Below are 9,973 nucleotides of genomic sequence, written 5' to 3' on the forward strand. Positions count from 1 at the left end.
TAATATGTTACTGCAACTGAGAGTGTTGAATTATTGAATTATTGAATACATGCGCACCTATCTCGTCGTTGGTTCTAGAACCACCGAGAAACAGAGAGGGACCCATGCCACGTAAGCAAAAACAGTTAATCTCATTCTTCACTTTTCTTGAAACTTCTCGAATATTCCGAAACCGACAATATTCATTATAAAAATCTGCTCCGTCAGTCTTTCAATTCAATAACACAACAACAACAGCAACATTAATTCTCTCAAAAGTCACTAACATTATTAACACAACTACCTTAATTCTTTCAAAAATCAGAAGCATTATTATTCACATTATTATTGACACAACAACATCATGATGCAGTTCAACAACAACAAGAGAACACCAGCAACACCATTTTCCTTGTACGGAAACCAATGTAATTATCCTCGTTACAACAAGAAACCGTCGAAGGTGGTTTCAATTCCAGTTCGTTTTGTTGAGTCAGAGAGAAACAGAACCGATTCAGCGACGAAGATTCAGAAGGTTGCAAGAGGGTTTCTTGTGAGGAAGAGTTTGAAAAAGATGTTGAAGATTAAGGTGGAATTGGAGGAGATTGAGAAAAAGGTGAATAATGAAGAAACGGTGAAGATGATGAAGAAGGAGCAAAAGGAGAAGATAAGGATTGGTGAAACTATCATGAATTTGCTTCTTAGGTTGGATTCTGTAGTTTTTCATTGTTGTTATGCTCTTAGGGACTTGAGAAAGTTGCTTATCAAAAGGGCTATTGTTCTTCAAGAATTTGTTGATCAAATTCAAATGATGACAACTGAGGTTGAAGATGAAAATGGTGAGGGTAAGTGTGATGGGGTTGAAGAGATATGTTTGGAGAAGGAAGAAGTGGGGTGTGAAAAGGAGAATGAGGGTGGTAAAAAAATTGAAGCTTTGGTGAATGAGGTGAATTGTACAGAGAAGGAAGATGGGGGGTGTGATGAGGAAATTGAGGGTGATGAAAAAATGGATTCTTTGGTGAATGAGGAGAAGGATGTGGATGGTGGTGAGGGTAAATATGTAAAAGAAGAGAATTGTTTGATAGAGGAAAAGGAAGATGAGGATGAGGAGAAGATGGAGGTAGAAGAGAGTGTGGGAACAAGTTTAGTGGAGGAGGGAATTGAGGTGGATAGTGTAATGGTGAAAGAGGAGGGTAAAATTGGAATTGAATGTGAGGAAGTTGATGGGAATAGGAAAATGTTGAAAAGGATGATGGAGGACAATGAGAAAATGATGGATATGATGGCACAATTGTTTGAGAGAAATGAGAAGCAAACATCACTTCTTACATCTCTCACACAAAGGGTGGAGCAACTTGAGAAAGCATTTATTTGTGATAAGTTGAGGAAGAAGAATAAGAGGAGGAATGTTGATGCCAAACATAGATACTATAATGGTTATATATGATGATGAGTTTTGATTTGATTTGTAATTTTGGCTTCTCTTTTGTAATCTATTTTGTTGTTTCTCAAGTAGGTTTTTATTGTTATCAATGTAACTAACTTCATTGAACTTTTTTGCCAATGGCCTTTTGAATTTTGGAAATGAATTTCTTTTTCTTTAGTTATGAATTTCTCTTAACAGAAAATCTGATTGGAAAGGAAATAGATAAGTAAAACACAGAAATGAATGTAATCAACTTCAATGAAGTGGCTTGGAAACATAGATAATTTGAGTTATTCATAGTTTGTTTACTTGCTACAACACTGAATCTCAACAATCAAGTTTTCTTTGCTGCTATAACTGCCACTGATGCTTGCTTTGAAATACTTCTTGATCAACTCATCTTTCCACAACATGTTTCCTTGAGTAGGCCACAAATTCAATCAAAGATTCAAATAGATTAAGTGAATGTGACTATACTACTATTTTTATGCAACAGAAAGATAACAAGGGTGGTTTAGCCTTCATTAATTGCATTGTGTGATTCTGTGCATATCATTTCCAAGGCTTCTTATTCTTACCATGTTACTTTGAGTAGTCATGACTTTAAACCAACTTATGTGCATAAAGTAGAAGGGACTGGAGTCCAACAAAGCAATAAGGCGCTATCATTAACATTGAATATGTAAGGCAGTAAGCAAATTAAAATTGGAAAATTAACCTTTGATTCAAGTGAGGCAAAAAATGTGTAGTCCCTTCAATGTGAGACTTCTACAACTTCTCAAATTCACACATTAATTCAAAGTCTTATAACTTTTGTTTATTTCTTACCAAGTTTCAACCAATCTTTTCATACAATTTCCAACAGGAATGTAGTATTATAGTAGTATGTCTTTTAATATCATTGTATTGCTACAACCCCTGCAACATTTATAAAAAAAGTCATGGTCTTGCACTTTTATAATCAATATAAATATTAAGTAGTGTATATTACTTCCTCCGATCTTAAATATAAGCAAAAGTCCAAATGTATTTAGTCTAAATCTAAGTCAAATACATTTTGACTTTTGCTTATATTTAAGACCGGAGGGAGTATATTATTTTAGTCAGAAATGATGGCTGGAAGAAAAGTAAACACTTCATGGAAAATTACCAAAAATCTTAATTTGTCAACAATTCAAGCCTTTGGTGTCAATGCTATGTGTCATTGTATTTTAATCCTTGACCAACCCCTATCAAGAAACGTTTCAAACCCTCCATGTAATAAGCCAACCGATAAATAGAAGCTAATCAATACTATAGTTACATACAAAATAATAATCCTAAAGAAGAGTTTAAGTTCATAGAGCCTGCTAATTTCCAAATATAATGGTGTGCTTTTTTCTCCCCTTGTTCTTATTGCTTCTTACTCAATTTCCTGCAAATATTTGCTCATTATGCAACCATCATGACAACTATGCCTTGCTACAATTCAAGAACTCATTTGCTGTCAACACTTCATATGAGTGGTGGTCTCCTTGTTACTCCAATCCTTCTATGAAGATAGAATCTTGGAATAATGGCACAGATTGTTGCGAGTGGGATGGTGTCACGTGCAACACTGTATCAGGTCACGTGGTCGGTTTGGATCTTAGTTGCAATGGTCTCGAAGGTAAATTATCTCCTAATAGTACTATTTTCCAGCTCAAGCAACTTTGACGACTCAATCTGGCTTTTAATGATTTTTTGGAATCTCCTATCTATTATAGAATTGGTGATCTAGTGAGTCTCACACATCTCAATTTATCATCCACCAGATTCAGTGGTAAAATACCCTCCACAATCTCTCACTTGTCGAAATTAATTTCACTTGATCTTAGTGGTTCGATGAGACTCGATCTATTCACATGGAAGCGTCTCATTCTTAACGCAACCAATTTAAGACAACTTCATTTGGATGGCGTAGACATGTCATTAATCGATGGAAGCTCGTTGTCACAACTAATGAATTTGTCATCCTCTTTAGTTTCTCTTAGTCTAGCACAAACTGGGTTGCAAGGAAATTTTCCAAGTGACATCATCTCTTCACCTAATCTACATGAACTAGAATTGTCATCTAATCAAAACCTTAGTGGTCAACTTCCAAAGTTCAACTCGAGCACTCCTTTGAGGTACTTGGACCTCTCTTACACTGCTTTCTCAGGTGAAATTCCTTATTCGATAGGGAAGTTGAAATCTCTTACTCAATTAACTCTTACAGAGTGCTATTTTGATGGGTTGCTTCCTCTATCTTTTGGAAACCTCACTCAACTCACATCCTTGAATCTTGCTGGCAACAATCTTAAAGGTGAGATCCCATCATCACTTTCCAAACTTACACACCTCACTTACCTTGATCTTCAAGTTAATAACTTTAGTGGTAAAGTCCCAAATGTTTTTGAAAAATTAACCAAATTAGAATATTTAACATTTTCTGATAACAATCTAAGTGGCCTAGTTCCATCATCATTGTTTAATCTAACTCAACTATCTCATCTTGATTTGTCACTTAATAAATTAGTAGGTCCCATTCCAACTGAAATCACTAAACATTCAAAATTAAATCTTCTAGCTTTGTCTAATAACATGTTAAATGGAACAATTCCTCATTGGTGTTATTCCTTGCCTTTAGTGTCTGAGTTGGGTCTCAGTGACAACCAATTAACAGGTTCTATTGGTGAATTCTCAACTTATTCTTTGAGATATCTTTCTCTCTCTAATAACAACATACAAGGTGATTTTCCAAATTCAATATATAAATTTCAAAATCTTTCTGACTTAAGTTTATCATCAACCAACTTAAGTGGTGTTGTAAACTTTCACCAATTTTCAAATCTTAAGGAACTATCATTCCTTGATCTTTCTCACAATAGTTTTCTATCTCTCAACATTGATAGTGCCGACCACATCTTACAGAACCTTGGGGTGTTATATCTATCTTCTTGTAATATTAATAAGTTTCCTAAATTCTTAGCACGAATTCAAAATCTGCAAGAATTAGATCTCTCGAATAACAAAATTCAAGGGAAAGTTCCTAGCTGGTTTCATGAGAAGCTCTTGCGCACATGGAAGGATATTCAACATATTGATCTCAGTTACAACAAGTTGCAAGGAGTTCTTCCAATTCCACCCTATGGAATTCAATTATTTTTACTCTCAAACAACAACTTCACAGGAGACATTGCTATGTCATTGTGCAATGCAAGTTCCTTGAATGTGCTCAATTTGGCTCACAATAATTTAACAGGCGCGATTCCACAATGCTTGGGAACATTTCCTTCTCTTTCTGTCTTTGATATGCAAATGAACAACCTCTATGGAAGCATTCCTAGAAACTTTTCCAAAGAAAATTCATTTCAGACCATAAAGTTGAATGGAAACCGATTGGAAGGAACTATGCCACAGTCTTTGGCTCGCTGCACAAAACTCGAAGTTTTGGACCTTGGAGACAACAACATAGATGATACATTTCCCAATTGGCTAGAAACCCTACAAGAGTTACAGGTACTCAGTTTACGATCAAATGAACTTCATGGTTCAATCACCTGTTCTAGTACGAAGCATCCATTTCCTAAGTTGAGAATTTACGATGTCTCTGGTAACAATTTTAGCGGCCCATTGCCAACATCGTGCTTCAAGAACTTTCGAGGAATGATGAATGTGATTGATAATAAAACTGGTTTGCAATACATGGGTGTGGCCAATTACTATAATGATTCTGTGGTAGTCACAATTAAAGGTTTTTCTATAGAGCTAACGAGGATATTGACTACTTTCACAACTATTGATTTATCAAATAACATGTTTGAAGGAGAAATTCCACAAGTCATTGGAGAATTAAATTCTCTCAAAGGTCTTAACCTTTCAAACAATGGAATCACAGGTAATATTCCACAATCTTTGAGTTATTTGAGAAATTTGGAGTGGTTGGACCTCTCAAGGAACAAATTGAGGGGTGAGATTCCTATGGCTCTCACAAAGCTGAATTTTCTCTCCTTTTTGAACTTTTCACAAAACCATCTTGAGGGAATCATACCTAACGGCCAACAGTTTAATACATTTGGAAATGATTCCTATGAAGGAAATACAATGTTATGTGGATTCCCATTGTCTAAATCATGCAAAAATGATGAAGATCGGTCACCATATTCAACATCTAACGATGACGAGGAATCGGGATTTGGCTGGAAAACAGTAGTAATAGGATATGGATGTGGATCGGTATTTGGGATGCTCTTGGGATATAATGTGTTCTTCAATGGGAAACCTCAATGGCTTTCAAGGCTTGTTGAAAGCATATTTAGCATAAGATTGAAAAGGACAAACAATAGAGCTGGTGCCAATCACAGAAGAATAAATTAGTTTCATGTGGTGTTAATTGTTACAGGTGTTTGTAATAAAGTTATATTTCCCTGTTTGAGGAATGTAGTATTATATATCTTTTAATATCTTTTCCTTAAAGTATAACATCTTTTACAATAATCATATGCAAAGAATGTGAATCAAATCCAATTAAAATTACACTAGATAGCAAGCATATAACATCATAAACAGATGTTATGTGACGCAATTTGTTTATGTTGAATTTGACATACAATAATACGTAACATCTAAGCCTAAGTTTGCTTTCGCAGCGTGTTTGTGAAAGCAGTACCATATGCAAGATTGAGAACAGAAAAGTCAAATCAAACATAAGCAAAAAATGTTTGTAAGGCTCAACCTTGAGGCATAATTCTCACTCTCAAAGAAAATCTTGTTTAGCAGAACTCAATTGGCTATGGAACAGTTGTGCAGCAGTCTTGCCCATGATCCACTCCAAATCAGATGAAGGAAGAGGAATCTGATTAGTAATAAGATGCACTGCTTCTTTAGCTCCTTTGTATCCACATTCAGGAACAACAAATGGAAAATCACTGCAACAACCAGGTTGAATAAAGCTTAACATGATTGTTTTATGAACAAAATTCTTATACCATTTTTCCTATTTTTTGCTGTACGGAAGTTACCTGCCCCATATTACATGGTTAGCACCAAAGCTAGAGACAACTTCGGACAAATGAGGAGACAAATCCAGATAAGGAAATTTTGTCCTTGATACTCTGAAGAGTGCACTAAATTTTACATATACCTGTCATCATAAATTCAAAATTTAGTATTCCTAATGCTAGAGGCTTCACTATTTCAGTTAAAAACAAAAACTATAATTACAATGATAAGGCATGTCACAAAGTTACATTGAAGAATTTAGTAAACTATCATTTTGGTCCCTAATGTGTGATGTAATGTGTGTGTTATGTTTTGAAACTTCAAAAACATATGTGTCTTCTATCAGTAATTTCATGGACCAAACTGACAAACTAAAGACACATGCAATTACCAAACTAACTAACTGAAGATACATTTGAAAGCCAAACTGACCGGCAAAAGGCACATTCAATGTTTTTATGATTTCGATACATTTAAAAAGGACAGTGACTCCGTCCTACATATTCAGCAAAATGCAATAAACAAAATTATATAGGGATGCTTGACTTACTTGTGGGAATCTAGATAGATTTAAAAGCTTGGAAAATACAAGACTTTCCGCATCATTTCTGCAATGTAGAGTGCATGTAAGTGTAACATTCTCAGGGCCTTCAAACCATGAAGAGAATATAGCTTACAATGGTGGTTTGCAGAAGGCCAAATGATCAAGCAATACAACTGTTGATGGAAACTCTGTGCATAATTGCTCAATTTCAGAAATATGTAGATCAAGCCCCTGAAATTATTCAACCCATTAAATATGATTTGGAATGAACTGATTTTGCATATATTTGGGAAATTGCACAATCACGGTACTACCACACATCTCACAAACTCTCCAAATAGTAGCTTCAGTGAATTATATTGATATTTTGATACACATGTAAAAGTAAGTTTAACAATAAAGTCAAGGCCAAAATTAGAGTAATGGGAGGAGAAGGAGCTTTGGAAAAGTTTTCATCATTTGAATACAAGGGGGGAAAACATACCTTCATACACATGAAGCCAACTGGTACGTTGAGTTCACCAGCCCTTTTGAAAATCGCCTTCCCTATTTCATTTGTCATCTGCAATGAGATCATTTAAATATAAAACAGGTCAACAATTTGATCCGATAAACAATAAGAGAAAAATAGAATGCTTTTGCCTTCCCTTTTGGTCGGCCGTAATAATTACTAACTACTTAACTGATCAAAGTAATATAATTGGTACTATTTCTTCAGCTTATACCATGCAATGACTGATATATATGTGCGAAAATAAATTTCCTACCTTTTCACCGGATGGCCACAAATAAGGGTTGAATCTAACAGCACGGTATCCTTCCTAACACATATAAAAAGAAGACATCAGTTGCTTTTTAAAGAACTCAGCTGTGTTATGTGATTTAAGACGAACTTTCAAAGATCGATACTAATTTGAAATAATGAAAGTGATTGAATGTAACCATATGTGTTAGGGTCTCGTTGGTGTCAGACTCCGACACATGTTTGACACTGGATATGCCTTCATTCTAAAGTGTGGATGCTACATAGAATGTGATAAGAATGAACCGTTATACCTCAAGAACAAGATGTTCAAACTGCTTAAGCCCGCCTCCATCATCAGCAGGATTAGCAAGACAACAACCAATAAATTTGGTCGGATATTTCTTCAAAACACTGTCCAATGAACAATAACATGCATAAAACATTATAAATTGATATGAGCAATTCTAGCATGTAATAAAAGTTAAATGTTGAGATATCATTTTAAAACTAGATATTCGATCGTCACTAACCGTCATTTCAGTATTTTTGAACAACAACAAAGCACTGAGAGCCTATTTGGATTGATGAATTTGAGTTTATATATGACATAAGCATCCGTGAGATTGCTTGGGAGAGTTTGTGGAAACAATTTATATGATATGACAGACATGTCTATAAGTATTTTCAACTTATTTCTATAAACTCTCCAAGAATGCTTATGATTTATGAAAAGAACTTTTTAATTAGATAGATTCAAACAGTTTGCCTTTATGTTATCTTTTATTATAAAAATAACCTATACATAAGCACTTCTATGATAAGTTCCTATGTGCACCTAATTAAGCTATTTATCCAAACAGGGTCTTGATCATTGAATTATTCTTTCATCAAACGGGAAAAAATTAAAAGAAAAATTGAACATATATACCTTGTGACATAACTATGATCAAATTTATGATTAATCGGTTGCACAATGAGTGCACCATCTACTCCTGCTTCCTCCATACACTGCAAAAATTAGGTACAGTATCCATTATACATAACACAAATCCAATCAGAATCAGTTTCTATGTAAGTATCATCAACCAATTAATTAGGATCAAAGGAAACTAAATCACATTCAATAATAGAGGAAAGCGTTCGATTGAGAGATAAGTAAAGTTTGACCAATAATTGTTTCAGTCAGGTTTGAATTCGGATACTCTTGATCATTCAACCTTAACTGAAACTCATCGTCTACAAAATCATAAAAAAATATGGACCCATTTGGATTAACTTATTTTTGAGCTCATGAAAAGTAACTTATGCAAATAAATAAACTTTTATGTTAACTCATAAGTTCTAACTAGTAAAAATTGTATCTTTATAAGTTTGTTTCATAAAATATCTTAACAAACTTATAAATAATACATAAAAGCTTATTTATTTGTATAAGATGTTTTGCATACGCTGAAAAATAATAAGTTAATCCAAACAGACCCTATAGATATTGCAAAGGGACTAAAATACAAACCTGGAGTAGAAAATCAACATGTCCTGGTAAATTGGGTTCTTGTCCAGGAGAATAAGGAAATTTACTAGCCTTAGTGTTCAAAAAATCAAAATAATTATAAATAAAAAAAGGTGAATAATTGGTGTATGAAGAAATAAAGCTATGAAAGAAAATGATAGAAAAATAAAAGATAATAATAAAGTGAAGTTTGTTATGTTACCTCTTGAGGGGAAGCCCAGACATGTAGATGAGAATCAATGATTTTAGAGGTTGAAGAAGTTGAAGGGTTTTCACTGAGCGACATTGTAATTGGATTTGTAGTAGCAAAGGTTCTGAATCTGAAACAATGATTTGGAGATACAACAGAGAATGAAGAAAGTACAGTCATACTCAATCTTAGCGCCATTTCATGTTATGTGTTCATAAATTACCCACCCAATTTCTTAAAATAAAAAAGTAGTTTAATTTATAGTCCAAATACATTGAGAATATTTTAAATTTTGATTTTGTAATAACTTTTTAAGTTTTTTTTAAAAATAAATAAGTCTTTTAAATTTTGTGGTTTTTGACTTAGTAAGGTGATATATTTGAAAGCCATAAAAAACAAAGTGGTCATTTAGCAAATAAATTATAGTATGTGGTCCGAAAGAGAAATAGTGCGTGAAAAAATAATGTGTCGAATTAGTAACTGTAAAACTGAAACTAGTAGAAATATATTGGGAATGAGCCCTCAAACTTTTTTGATATAACCAACTGACGTAGTCGGAAGCGCGAAGGATCGACAAA

General features: G+C 34.0%; 2 protein-coding genes and 1 pseudogene across 2 annotated transcripts; 2 read left to right on the top strand and 1 right to left on the bottom strand.

Moving 5' to 3' along the window:
- Positions 1–224: 224 nt before the first annotated feature.
- LOC123891536 (BAG family molecular chaperone regulator 6-like) lies at positions 225–1,555 on the top strand. The gene has a single exon (XM_045941418.1). The coding sequence runs from the start codon at positions 344–346 to the stop codon at positions 1,424–1,426; it is 1,083 nt and encodes a 360-aa protein (XP_045797374.1). The 5' UTR covers positions 225–343; the 3' UTR covers positions 1,427–1,555.
- Positions 1,556–2,640: 1,085 nt separating this feature from the next.
- LOC123892432 lies at positions 2,641–5,782 on the top strand (annotated as a pseudogene).
- A 53-nt stretch (positions 5,783–5,835) lies between these two features.
- On the bottom strand, positions 5,836–9,640 carry LOC123892433. The gene is made up of 10 exons (XM_045942215.1): positions 9,408–9,640; positions 9,209–9,277; positions 8,624–8,703; positions 8,007–8,106; positions 7,718–7,771; positions 7,435–7,512; positions 7,084–7,181; positions 6,957–7,014; positions 6,427–6,548; positions 5,836–6,333 (listed from the first exon to the last, which is right to left on the bottom strand). Exons 1-10 carry the CDS (start codon positions 9,591–9,593, stop codon positions 6,162–6,164), a joined length of 1,017 nt encoding a protein of 338 aa, XP_045798171.1. The 5' UTR covers positions 9,594–9,640; the 3' UTR covers positions 5,836–6,161.
- Positions 9,641–9,973: the final 333 nt, after the last annotated feature.

The sequence above is a fragment of the Trifolium pratense genome, linkage group LG6 (genome assembly GCF_020283565.1).
Source record: "Trifolium pratense cultivar HEN17-A07 linkage group LG6, ARS_RC_1.1, whole genome shotgun sequence".
NCBI lineage: Eukaryota > Viridiplantae > Streptophyta > Magnoliopsida > Fabales > Fabaceae > Trifolium > Trifolium pratense.

Coding starts and splice junctions, on each gene's coding strand:
- LOC123891536 (XM_045941418.1), top strand. CDS start 344: ATGATGCAGTTCAACAACAACAAGAGAACACCAGCAACACCATTTTCC.
- LOC123892433 (XM_045942215.1), bottom strand. CDS start 9,593: ATGGCGCTAAGATTGAGTATGACTGTACTTTCTTCATTCTCTGTTGTA. Junction 7,513..7,717: donor TGTGGCCATCCGGTGAAAAG/GTAGGAAATTTA, acceptor ATCTCATTGCAG/ATGACAAATGAAATAGGGAA. Junction 6,334..6,426: donor AACCATGTAATATGGGGCAG/GTAACTTCCGTA, acceptor TGGTTGTTGCAG/TGATTTTCCATTTGTTGTTC.